At 34.9% G+C, this 13,950-nt stretch overlaps 2 protein-coding genes across 5 annotated transcripts in view; one reads left to right on the top strand and one right to left on the bottom strand.

The window, feature by feature from the left end:
- The window catches only part of LOC118274839 (RILP-like protein homolog), a 52,627-nt gene extending 40,211 nt beyond the window's left edge, over positions 1–12,416 (bottom strand). For all 3 annotated transcript variants that reach the window (XR_007705759.1, XM_035592572.2, XM_035592573.2), the window contains exon 1: positions 12,010–12,416. Coding sequence is in view for 2 of the 3 variants with exons in the window: in XM_035592572.2 (XP_035448465.1) it covers positions 12,010–12,309 (300 nt within the window). In the remaining variant the exon portion in view is untranslated. The remainder of the gene's footprint in view (positions 1–12,009) is intronic.
- A 1,155-nt stretch (positions 12,417–13,571) lies between these two features.
- The window catches only part of LOC118274564 (double C2-like domain-containing protein beta), a 60,794-nt gene continuing 60,415 nt past the window's right edge, over positions 13,572–13,950 (top strand). The window contains exon 1 of one of the 2 annotated variants that reach the window (XM_050697073.1): positions 13,572–13,800. In XM_050697073.1, the coding sequence (XP_050553030.1) occupies positions 13,733–13,800 (68 nt within the window). In that variant the 5' untranslated portion in view covers positions 13,572–13,732. The remainder of the gene's footprint in view (positions 13,801–13,950) is intronic. The other variant, XM_035592129.2, reaches the window with a different exon arrangement.

The raw sequence follows: 13,950 nt of genomic DNA, 5'->3' as shown, positions 1-13,950 counted from the left end.
TTATGTAGTGCCAGACAAATCTAGCCTCTAAGGGCATTTCAAATTACGTCACTTCTCATTAGGTACAGGTAAAATTTTCCAAGGGCAGCACCGAAAACTATTCGGATGGCTTGGCCTATTCGGTTGGCTTTGGTGCAAAAATTTTAGGCATAGCAAATTACTTCCAGCCCTCTTTCCAGATGAATAACTAACAATAGGTTCAGTGCGTTTAACAGCCCCATATTCTACAGCCGCTTGAAGCAGGAAAAATATGACTTTTCCAACAAAACCGGAATGTATTTTATTATCTGCGTCTGAAGTTGGAATTTTCTTTATGACTGTCACAGACAACGCCTCTCAGCTGTCTAGCCGGCAATGTGCTTCCGACGTCATAACCACTTATCAGATTTACGTCATAAGCAAATTCATACTCCGTAACTAATCATATTCAGAGAGAATTCACCCAAGTGCATCATATTTTAAGACTACATAAACGTTTGGTAATGACTTTACATTCTTTATTTTCACACAGCATACAAAAGAAATAACTAAAAAGATATTTTGTGGTATGACGACCTTTGATTTTTGCAAAACGTGGCAAAATGGAACAAAAGTTTTCGCTTTCCTAAATATTCAATAGCTTAAAATATAACAATAACGTAAATCCCCTTTGACCAAGAAACAATTACAAACACTATTACCAAGTCAGAACCCGTCCATCTTCATAAAACCATTTAGCCGATTCTTAGTACCGGTTAGGGATAGGGGGACTATTCATAGTCGACCATACTGAGGGATCAATCTGAATAAATCAGCATAGTATATGGAACGCGTGCGATATTTCAGAGTATCCCTTTGTCCAATATTCGTCAGATATCCATATTCAATCCGTTCGGGAGTGCGGATTTGAGCTCACGTGAATATGCGTCGGCACGTGCCGAGTTTTCACTATTTTCGATTTTCTGCTTTCAGATAAAAAGGGATAGAAGCTTACGGTATGTTTTTTTAGTTACCAAGCCAGTTCGTGGTAGTCGTATTTTAGTCATTACAACTTTTACCGTTTATATCTTTGTGTTAACTTATTTAGCCGGCAATTGACATAACTATGTGTAGCAAATCAACAATCCATTTTGAGGATATGCAACGTCACGCCTTTCATCCCCGAAGAGGTAGGCAGAAGTGCACATTACGGCACGTAATGCCGCTATACAATATACACCCACATTTCACCATTTGTGTTATAAATCCCATGTAATAGGGGGTGAGTTTTTGAGGACATCTCAAACAAATTATCGGTTCTCATTTTTAAAATGGTTCGCAGTTTTCTCTCATACATACTTTCGCCTATAAAAACAAAGTCACCGTCACCATTATTTACTACCATTTTACTACTCAAACTCTTACATTAGCCCTCCACTAGCTCTTAAACATCGGTTCAAGTTTCTCGACAATGGAGTCATGTTTGCTCAGCAAATATTAACTATTGGAGCACTCAGAACTGAAGGTACTGAACAGCATTCACCAACTAATATGGTTTCCTTATGGATGTTACATTAATATCGGAGATTTAATAGTACATTTAGGTCTAAGGGCATTTAATATGTATGTACGAAACTGTTCTGCATTTGTTCAAGGTTATGAGATTGTTGTTTCGTGTTTGTAAATGCAGTGCAAATAAATTATTATACTTAGTTAGTTAGTTGTTAAGTTAATCTATCCTCCTCCGTCTTATATAGTTTGTCCCACTTTTTCATAAATTGTGGTGTACCATCTTGTCCTATCTTCTGTATACCAATTATGCCATGTTTTCCAATTTACATTGACCAAATTGTAAGAAAGCTATATTCAACTTTTGATTGTATGTTTCAGTTATTTAAATACAAAGATCTCATACTCAGTACTTCTGCTTGTGATCACCAGACCAATGAATAGTAAATACTAAATTGTTCCACTTCATAGCCGGCCAATAACAGTCCGAGTCTATCCATACATCACCAAATATCTCACAAAAAGCCCAATAACTGCGCTATTCATTTCTTAAATATCGTTCTTAACAATTACCGCAAACGGCCCGCAATCGGGCATTACGTAAAATACATGAAATTGTACAAACTACAAGCAATAATAGTACATAATAATACCGTACTAAACTGTCGTATTATCGCAACGCGCCTGTATATTAATGTATCGCAATGATCTGCTCTCATTAACAACAAATAGAGGGGCGACGAAATTTCTTCGAAAGATATTTTAATAGACCTTACCAACATTATTAAGCTTTCCTCATCGGTCCAATTTCTTTAATGGACTTTTGACTTTGTCACTTGGGAATTAAGTCTAAAATCTATGGAATGTTATTTGGTGTAGCTTGACGTGCTGGTGTCTATACAAAGTGCTATAAGTTCAACCTTCACAGTTGGTAATATTACATCATTACTTCACTAGTTTTTATCCAATTATCCAAAGTACAGAGGCGTATAATACTTTTCGCCAGTTATGTTATCAGCGTCATGTAATAGGGGGCGTGCCTTTTGCCAAACATGGAGCATAAATTATTTATATCTCTGTGCTTTTAATATAACATACAAATGGCATAGTTATTGACAGGGCAAGTCTGCAAATTAAAAGCTGTCTAAATATAGGTACTTTTATGAGGGGTGAAAATCATTAACTTCTGCCTTGCGTGAGGCGAGAGGAAAACTCTAACTGAATAAAAATCACCACGTTCTTACTCGTCAGGTCTTCCGCGGTCCGTAGATAGGTACTTATTGGCACTCTTTAGAGCAATTCTGCAATTAGTTACCGACAATTTCAAATCAAAAACAAAAAAATCTCCTAAAGAGGAACTTAAGCAATAGAAATTTCTCATTAGCCTTATTACTTTATTAACAGAACACAAAATTGCAATGCCAAATTATCTCATAGGCTTTTGTTCAAAAACCACCCTACAAAGAGCTATCGTTTCATTCTAACTCCCATCTGAATACCAAAACAAATTGTAAACATTTTCTCCCTAAGCAAATAAGTTGGGTAGGCATCCAAGTGATCAATTTTAATCGCATTTCAGCTGTGCACATCAATCATTACATCGGACGGCGTACGTTCGTGGATTCCACCGCGGTACCACGTACTCCCTGTATTGATTCGATCAAATCAGATTATTTCTCTTGAATGTACGAAAATGTTTGTTTAAATTGATTTTTTTCATTGAAAACACGTTGCCTAATCATGTGTTTGTGTTTGTCATCTTAAGATGGGATCCTTGAGGGTATGTTCGTCTCAAACTAACTAGCCTTTATTTCACCAAACGGTCACAAAAATGCAGAACTAAATAAAATAAACTGCGGTCTACCTCCGGAGCTGCGGACTACCTGACGGGTTTACCGGGGCTCCAGCTCGAAAAGCAAAAGTAGGACCGGGGTGGTTTTTAGTCAGTAACAGTCTCACACTCCCTCTCGCTTCGCCCAAGGCGGGAAAAGTCATTAGGTAATTTTCCCCACTCAAAAAAAAAAAGTAAAATACGATAGCCTACTTCCTTTGTAAGTAAAATAAAACATCCCTTAGAGACACCATATTAATGGCGACGAATTTATTTCAAGATTAATAACAAGGAAAATTAACAACTTTACAAAATAACTTGAGTATTTATTCTAATAACTTAAGTATTTATTCGACTACAGCAATTTTAAATAGAACTGGAAAAAATATTCAACAAACAAGCCTAATAATACAAACCACGACCAATTCAACAAATTCTAGCTCTATCTCATCTATATTTTAGCCACTTAATTATAATTCAGTTAGTATCGATCGAAAACCAGCTAGTTAGGTAGCACTAGGCCGTTTTGGGAGCAATTAGGGCGCGGGCGCTACGGACTAATTAGATGAGATCAGTCTACTGTTAATTTCATCTAGTTAGGGCCTACTCCGTGTAATTATATTCTCAAATTACGTCTAGATGGAAATTTGAATTACGGGACTTAGGGCAAAGAGCTGCTATTCCTGGAAATACACAGAGAAATTATTTAAAAATCCACTTTTTTGCAGTTACGCCTTGGTCTCGTCTGAATTGAAAGCATGTCTATTGATTTAAGGCTTTAACATAAAACGCAATTTAATACATTTTGGTCATTCTTCGGTTGATGATGTTGATATTGTCACACACCAAATACCGAAACACAATGGAAAAATAGTTTCTGTCACGTCCAGAATTCGATTTTTCAAGATATCACCTCAATGATAAGTTGGCCCTAAAATGTAGATCATGCGATAAATATTTAAAACGTTCCAGTATCTGATATCGTATAATCAATAAGGAAATAAGCATTTGATACAGCACTATCTACATATAAACATCTGTTTTGTTATTGTAGCAAGCCAAAATGGCGGACACCTAGTAGCTTACAAATGAATTGTACAAGGACACTGCATGCAGTGAGTAATCAAAAGTGAAATATATTTGGTGCAACATTACTCATATTGTTTGGAAACATAATAAAAAGGATTTTTTATTGATATCTGCCTATTGGAGAGAAAACCAATAAACTACCGCACTCAGAGACATTTAATGTTTACTTAAATTATTCCTTAGTAACGATTTTGTATAGAAAATAATGATTAAGGACTGAGTTAAGTAACCACTAAATGACTCTGAGTACGGCTGAAAAAGTATTTTTAGTCAATATATGGAGTTTCAGATGACTAGGTAAGATTATTATTTGCGGAATTTCGGTATTTAGTTCCAGTACAATGTTATTTCTATCCGAACTCCAAATAACACCGGATATTAACCGCACATGTCAAAAAACGTATTCTTAGAACTCCTAACCAAAAAATATGTCCATCATTCCGAAATATTTATCATTCCGAATTTCTTACACGTGTAAAAACACTCTACTTCAAAAACTGACAACGCCCAACCTATTACGTTACCCAAAAACATTTACCAAAGGGCCGGTTACTGTAAACGGCATCATATTACCTATACCGCGTAATAAAAAACTACTCCGTTACACATTCCAACTAGCGAGTATTGAAGGTCACCATTTTGCTTTTCATTTCATTATTGTAAGTACAATATCATGTTAGGCAATTCTTTACATAATGCACCGTCACGCTGCTGAACACCTTAGGTAGGTGGACTAAGGTACCTAGTGTGCCAATACTCCTGACCAGTCTGGCCTGACCAGAGCTATCCAAAAACAACCAAAACTCTTTAACTGACTTCCAGAAGTAATTTTCCAACTGAACACATTACACTCAATTTCTGACCAGTCGTGCAAAAACTAAAGATGACCCTAAATTAATCGAAATAATGTATTTTTATGTCTTGTCTCTCTCTGTTGTGATCTTGTAAAATGCTATTGTACGACGTGATTGGCAAAACATGCTGATCTATTTTATGTATATTATCTTTAATTATTTTAGGATAAAATATTTGTTGTATAGTAACTCATTTTTTCACAATAAATTCATTCTATTCTATTCTATTCTGTGCAATTTTGGAGTATCAACATCACACACACAAATCAACAGCCTATAAATGGACACTGCTGACCTCTACTTATACGGAGAAGGTTTGAGCATTAATCACCATGTTTGTACAATGCAGGTTGGTCATGTTGGAGTATCAAACATAGGAGGTGTAATAAATTCTACTCATAAAGGGGCACCATTCATCTATAGAACAATAAGGTGTCCAAAACTTTTTTCTATCGTGTTTTGTACCAAAAAACACGGTCTTCAAAATTGGGTCAGTTAATCTCAGTTGGAAATCAGAATTTAATTAGACTCAAGCTGGTTTACACAAACAGATTGGAAAGACAAACTATTAACGGTTAGACAATATTAGTTATACATAGTTTTCAACTTCTCTTCACTCAGTCTCAAGCTATCGGATGATCGAAAGATAGCTGGGACCTTCGTCTAAAAATAACCGCCTACCGACAAGCCTCTTCAATCAAGTTTATAAATAAAACTATCATCCCTTTACATACCGGAGTTATTTTTAAACAAAATCTATAAAACATAAAGAAGGTAATAGTTAATAAAAAATTACTCTCTTTTATTCCATTTCATTACAATTATTAGATAAGAACCAACTTCGTAAATAGTAACAATTCGTTGTTTCTTTTTAGCGGAAACAATTCAAGAAACATTAAAATCAGTTCAGCCGTTCTTAACATTTAAACGGTGTGACTAACACGCTATTGTATTATGAGAAAGATTCGGACCAACCCATCAATATCGATGACACAATGAGGCAGCAGAGCGAAGAATTATTTGTAGCAAACAAATCGTCATCTTTGCCTTTAAAGTGCAATATTAAACGCAATCAGGCCAGTCATGCATACAGGCCGGAAACTAATCATTGTGTTCCATACAATCATACACCTGCTTCATAAATCGGTTTCGCATTGTTGTTTAACTGTTTAAAGTATTTATCGACGGTTAAATAGAATATGTTGTCTAATGAAATCGTGATACTTACGTTTAACTATTACTAATAAAGAACTTATGGTAGTTATGGTCTACTGTATGGTAAGGATGAATAAAACAATTAACTGATTGTAATTGCCCTTTTTAAGGCAGTTAGAGCATTTTAAGTTAAATCTCCTTTAACCAAATTCATCGACATTAGTAACTGTTGTTCTGAATGCTTAGCCACAAAAGCTCAAACTTTTACACGTACTGTTATCTCTCTGTATCACCCTAAGGTTAACTGTTAGAGAATGGCAAATTGGCATTAAGTAAAAGCGGTAGCACTTGTGGAAGTATCCAGATTATATTGTTAAATCACTGTTTGCAGATTTAACATAACAGCTATCAGTTAATATCAATGATAAACGCTATCAGTTCAGATATATCAGCACTTCGCCAATAAAATAAAACAATAAATAAAATGATGCCAAAACCAACAAATAGAGCCCATATCTTTATACGATTTGAAATCTTGACAATGCAATCACAAATAAATCAAACCGTTTAAAAGGACCACACCCTTTATTAAAAGACACCGGGTCATTTGGACTTCCGAATACAAAAATAACCAGATAAAGTAAAAACCAGTTAATTTAAATGCTTCGGTCATGACGAATTCACTTTTTTTATCAAAGTAGTTATGAAAATTAATGCGCTTACTGCATTTTTTTGTGATATTCAAGGTTACGAAACAGAAAAAGGCTTGTTTTAATACAAACTTAAACAATTGCAACTTACCAATTCGGATGAATTATGCGAAAAAAATTGCAATAATATTACAAACAAGGGCAATGATAAGATGAAACCGTAATAAACAATTGCGTACATGAATAGGAAGAGGAGAATAGAAGTTTTCACCGAAACGGTAACCGCGCTCATACCGAAAGCAATTCAGACTTAAAACTCAAATATCTCTCGAGGTATTTCAAAGACCCACACCACCACCAACTCTGAAATATTACCAAACGCATAATAATAAAGTAAAAAACACAATGTTACTGTAACACATAGACATGTAATGTGCATCCTTGAACAAATTACATAGATTACATAGACCGCGTGCTTGCATACTTCACACATCTCACTAAGCAGACGATTAACATATGGCCGTGGTAAAATATGGGCGTTTCGTATTGTGCATCTTACTTAATTAAATTCTTTAAGTTATTTACTAACTTTGACTTTTGCATCATTCGGTTGTAATCCAGAGATCTGATGAAAAATCGTTTACTGGTAATCGGCTCTAAAAACTAAGCAGGTGTTTTTTAATTATTAATTTTTACTCTTTTATATCTCACGATAACTAGTGGAAATTTCTAGAAAAATGTTATGAACATATAGACAGGTACTTCATTTTGTAATGTGAGTACCTAGATGTACTCACATGAAGTACTTGTGTAGGAACCGCATGCATAATAGTTAATCATCATTCTCACGAAGAAACAAAACAAAGTAAAAGGTATTTAGGTAGGTAATGATTGCTAGATTAGAAAGCCGATAATTTATAATTTTATCAATGATTTATGACGTAACAGCTGCAACCTTGTTTGTGGCGTTCAGAACCCTGAACAACTGACTGAAAGTTAGTAACCAAATCGACCAAATCCTTCAAGATATCCAGAAATTATCAGTTCTTTCTTAAGGAATTCGCTAACGAGATCGATCTCCCAAGTCACTATCTAGGCTTCTAGAACCATGTAAGCTAATTTTGTCCCAACCCCCTTTCCCAACCGTAAAGTTACACGCTTTTTCCATGATCAAAGAAAGTAATTACTCAACAACAGCCTCAAAAAAGGGACAAGACCCTACCAGTTATTAACTCGTTGCTTCAAACGTACTTAACTTAAAAAGTGGTCTTAGAACGACTTCCACGAGTAGCTGTCAGGATTAAGTGTGGCGGTTTGGTCCCAAAAAAGTGCCCGCAAAAGTTGGGAGCCCCAACTTGATACTCAGACGAGCACTAATGGAATTGCTTACATTTCTAAGTATTGCCTTAGGGAGAGAGCTCTCAACAAGATCTAATTAATCATACAAATTATTTTTGAAGTGGGTTACATCTTGGTAAATGGAAGTTGTGCTAAGATTCGCGTATTACTTTGGCAATTTTTAGAGTATTTATTGCGGTTAAGCGTGTTCAATATCCGTCTAAGGCATATTTTGGATTCCTTCAAGATTTCCGTAATATGGAATCCAATTTCCTTTTCGATTTGTTTCGATCATGGCGGTTTATTGCAACTAGTAAATAAAATGACTCGTATTAAATAGATATTCGTTTATTTGAACAGGACTAGTTATGTGTGATAGATTCTTTATTAGCCAAATCTTTAAGGGGCATGTTTGACAAAATCTGATTAACTCCGGTACAGGGAATTTAATGACTAGTTACTAATTTAATACTAAGAACAAGGTTAAGTAACCATTAGTTTAATTTTTCTGACGGATAACATAATTATTTGACGTATTTTTCATACAAAATGTGTCGGTTAAATAAACAGAAATTTAATTAACCATTATGAAACAGGTCCTTAATCTTTTATCACTTAATATTCTCGCTAATCACCTCATTATCACCTTTTAGGAGAGATCAGTTTTACTACAGGCGGTATAATAAAATAATGGCGGAAATACAATCCTGGGGGAGATCAGCAGTGTTGATTGCGAGTATCGAGCATTCGGTTGGTTGGTTACCGGAACAAATTGATAGTTAGTTAGTTATAAAACCGATATCGATAGATTGTTTTTTATATCTGATAGGTTGGCGATGGACCACTAACTATCTTGTCTAATGGTAAGTGATGATGCGTATGTTTATTAGTAACCGAGGTCATGTCATTTCTTTATGGGTTGTTAGATGAAATTGAAACCGCGTTTATAATTATCTTGGAGTTTCTTGATCGGTCTTCTCCATTCGAAGCTACCCTTTAGAACGACTATTATCTCTATATTTGTTGACGTTTTAAAAGTACCTATTTATGGTGTAATTGGAATTATTGATTTCACTTTGATCAAAAGCCCGTGATATGCCAGACTATCGCCTGAATACTGAAACGCTACTCATTTTAAGTTGAACTTAAATATCTTTCTATCTCTGCCTTTTACAAAGAATTTGTCGTGACTGAACTATTCTTCAGAGCGTCTTGTATTGAGTAACGGTTGAGAATTTGACCGCACGTGTCTGTTTGACCGAATGTCTCCTCAACATAGATTTGCCACAATTTGCGAGATCGCCCAATTAACGCCCTTCCCCATCTTCCCAATCTCCGATTGCCCAACTACACTTAAATTCCTAACCTCCAAAAGGCCGGCTTATAGAACAGGTCGCAGTTATGTGGTCAGGTTTACAGAGAGTACTGCCTTTCGGTCTCTGTGGAATGTGTAGTTTCTTAATATTAGTTAACTAGTTAGTTATTAAACTTCTTACGACAACGGCGTGAAAATTAGGTGTGGCAACACACATGTGACAGACACTCCAACACGGCAACCGCTACAAATCTTACCTACACTACCCTTAGTATGAGTTTGCTTTATATTTAAAGTAATCGAAACGAGAACGCTTTCGGCGCTCTGATTCGCCGGCTCGAATAAACCAATCAAATCAACACCGTAAACTCAACAGAAAGATGTAAAAGCACACCATCTTTTACCAACAGATTTTCAACTTTAACAAGAAAACAATAAGGTCGGAAATCTTTCGAAGTAATTTGACAGAGGATAGCTTGACGTGCTGCGTACTTCGAAGACGACTTGGAATACTTTTACTACATTCTAATAGTAAAGCTTTCGCTCCTCAGTACTAAACTTACTGGTTAACTTTCACTATTTTGAACAATTATTTATTATACCGTCTACCAATCCAATATACACCTTATGTAATAAAATTATGATTTAATCTTGATTGGAATCTCAAATAGAGGAAGTTATTAAAAGAGTAATTTTTGTTGGTATTTTTTTGTTATATATTATGTGAATTTTCATTTCATTGTTATTCAAATTATGTTAATATTTTGTTTATCATATTAACTATCTGAATGAATGATTCTGAATGCAAAGCTTCATTCAGAAAAAAAACTTGCATTAATTAATTAACTAATATAAACAAAAGTGAACTCATAATCATCTTAATACCTCATAATCTTAATCATTATTATTGACAAGGTTTTTCAATTACATCTACACACAAAGTTCAAGCTATAGCAAATTGTTATTTACGAATCAATATATTAGTGAAATCTGTACAAATGTGCATTCATGGTTTTTTATGCATTCATGCTTACATGAAAGCATGCATGTCTTTCTACCTTAAGGGGACATGATTTTGCATCTTGTAATAGATAACGTAAGGATTAGCATGTTGGCTTGCCGCAATTAGCTAATAGATAGTTAATTTAACAAACATTGTTTGATCTCATCATTAGTTTTTAAGCAGTACATTAGTTTTCTTTAGCGAATACCGAAATTAGTAATTTTTCTTGTGTCGAACAATAACTATTAAATTGTTTGGCTTTGGCCAGGTGAAATCTCAATTATCCGAAGCCTAATATGTGAACTTGTTTGTGACTGTATGTGAACATTGCCTCGTAAAGATTTTTATTCCTGCACACCACAGGTTAAATACTTTTTTTAGTTCACTGAGTGGGGAATTTGTCCCGTGACTTCTCCCGTCCGGGGCGAGGTGAGAGGGAGTGTCAGACTCTTACAGACAAAAACTACCCCGTTCCTACTCCTACGGGCAAGCCCCGGTAACTCGCCAGGCAGTCCGCAACTTTATCACTCAACAATTTATTTCTTATTGTTTCATTTGCCACTATGAGTAATAGTATCTCAAATACCTAAACCTGAAGAGCTTGTCCGTTTGATCGGATGCATTCTTATTGTTATGTTGAGCATAACGCTACAGTCAATAGGAGCCATCCAGTATGCAATACTGTGTAGTAATTTAAGCGTACTGAGATATCACAAGTTAAACACAAATATACTGAATCTGTAGCCCTTTGAAATATTTATTTCTTATATTCTGTGGAGTTTCTAACAATTACAATGGCTGGACATTATTCTCATGGACCAGTGGCAGAATAAATTAGCATTAATTCCTTACATAATGAAAGTAATTACCAATTCAAATAGAAAGACTATTACATCACTTGTATCATAGCCAAATTCCATTTTAAATGAGTAGGTCTTTAAAAAAAGTATTCAATCAACAACACAAACATGCTGGCTGGTAAATTTAAATTCAATAATAGACAATAACATAGAGTAAAAAAGCTTATCTGATAAGTCTAACAGCAAATAAGGTTTTAATAGAAATTTAAAACAGTATGTACTCACAAAAAATGGGTATAATAGAGGCCAATTATTGTTTAGACGTGAACGGCGACGTCGGCGGAGTGGACACTGTCGCGCAATATCATCGCCCGCTCAGCTCTGTTGCAATGCAACCGATGCATTCACAGATGACGAAACACTCAATGTTTCGTGTATTCCGTGCACAACACGCACTCTAAACCAACTAATAACACTTATTTACCTAACAATGACCTCTACACCTACCTTCTCGAAGCGCTGCCTGTATTCAGCCTTCTCAATTTTATCATTCTCCAACTGTGAAATCTTAGCCGTCAACTCCTGCAGCGCTTGATTCTCCTTCTCGTTGCGCACCGCCAAGTTCTCCAGCAACTCCAGCGCATTAATCACCTTCGGCAGCAGCGCTGTAACGGCGTCAGGGCCGTATTTTTCAATAATTATCTCGCATTCCTTGCCAATGTCCGATGCCAGGTCGTAAACATCGACGACAGTCACTTCGTCGTCGAAATCTGGCATCTTGGCTGAGAAGCGCCTGCGGTACGGCATTAAAATCACTTGGTTTTCACTTCACGGCACTACATAAAAATAAAAGTTACAGTAAACTAAACACCTTTCGCAAGTGCGCCATCATTACTGAAAAAGTGAAATGTCAAACTGACTAACGTAGAGATGGGCAACACAAGTAACGATTCGATGAGCAGCTGATTTTATCGATATCGTTGTTAGCAATCGACTTGAAATATATTATTCGATTTAAAACTTAATTAATTTACTAAAAAATGATAATAAGTGTCTTGAATAAGTAAAAACAATGTTAAAACTATTTTATGCAATCATAATATGTATTTAATGTTTCAGTTTTAGAAATATTCAAATAAACGCATACACTAAGAAATTATTTTTATTCGTAGTTTTTATTTCGTTGTACTCAAACTATTAGTCGTTGTCATTCTTTGGCCTTGGTCGTTGCTAATATTTGTAAAATCTAGCAATGTATAATAAACAAACAACAATCATACGATTATATTAATTGCTTTTTTACCGTTTACTTTAAACTTATTATCATTTTAATGTTCCTAAATCAATTATAATTTGTACTGTCAAAACTGTTTAGCAGATAATTAAATTGAAGTAAGTTTTCACATACTTAATAGAAATTATTGTTTATGTTACAGAAAATCGAATAAGAGCTCGAACTCATATCGATTAGATTTCAAATGCACATCACTAGTGTCAAAAAGCGAAAGAGATAGAAATATATTGACTATTCTCTTTACGTTCGGATACACTCACCAGCGATTAAAATTATGAACAAAAATGTTAACTTTCTTGGATCCTATAATTTTATTAAAAGCGAAGACGTAAAGAATAAATATTGTGATAAATATTTTGCAGATTCATATAATGTAAAAATATATTTACAAATTTGACAGTTTGCAAGTTGACATGACACTTATATTGTGTTCTTACCTTTACAATGACGTCATATCCTAAACACAATTCGAAATTTAAATTGTTTGAACATTTTAATGCAAATTGCACTATCCACTTTATTTTAACACGTTTTAAGACTTAATTAAATGGATTTGTGCACAGTAATACACTACTTTAAAACATTATTCGTCAGTATCAAATCAAAAGAACTAAATTCTAGCCCTAACATTACCTAAAATATACGCTAAAAGCCTGAAACTTTACCGTGATACTCAGTGTGCAAAACTCCGAAGTCACAATCATGTAAGCATTATATTTACATGGTCATGTTTATCATGCTGATAAAAGGATGTCGCTGATCGCAACATATTGTTAGTTTTCAAGAGCGATGTTAAAATATCGATTATTATGAGCGGCCACGCGCGAAGCAACAGTTGTACGTTATCAACAGGCGCGAACGCGCGGCGCCACTGTCCCGCGCTCCGCGAATATTTTCAAATTATTTTTTTTTAGTTAATTTTTTTCGAACAGTGCAATGAATTTTCAAAGTAAAGCCAACAAATATGTGTGTCCTAATGACCGGCAGCTGTCTTTGAGAGCCAAGTAAGTAATATTAAAAGTTTTTCAACACAGCTGGTAATGTTTTGTTTATATTTTGGACTTCTAGCGTCCTTTTGATCTTTAATTAATATTGGGATACGCGTAATGAATTTTGATAATGGTTATTTTTTCGGGCGTAATAAATATAGGCTG

Source organism: Spodoptera frugiperda, chromosome 11 (assembly GCF_023101765.2).
Source record: "Spodoptera frugiperda isolate SF20-4 chromosome 11, AGI-APGP_CSIRO_Sfru_2.0, whole genome shotgun sequence".
NCBI classification, from domain to species: Eukaryota; Metazoa; Arthropoda; class Insecta; order Lepidoptera; family Noctuidae; genus Spodoptera; species Spodoptera frugiperda.
Note: the sequence above shows the minus strand (reverse complement) of the source record. Positions and strands in the feature narration are given on the sequence as shown.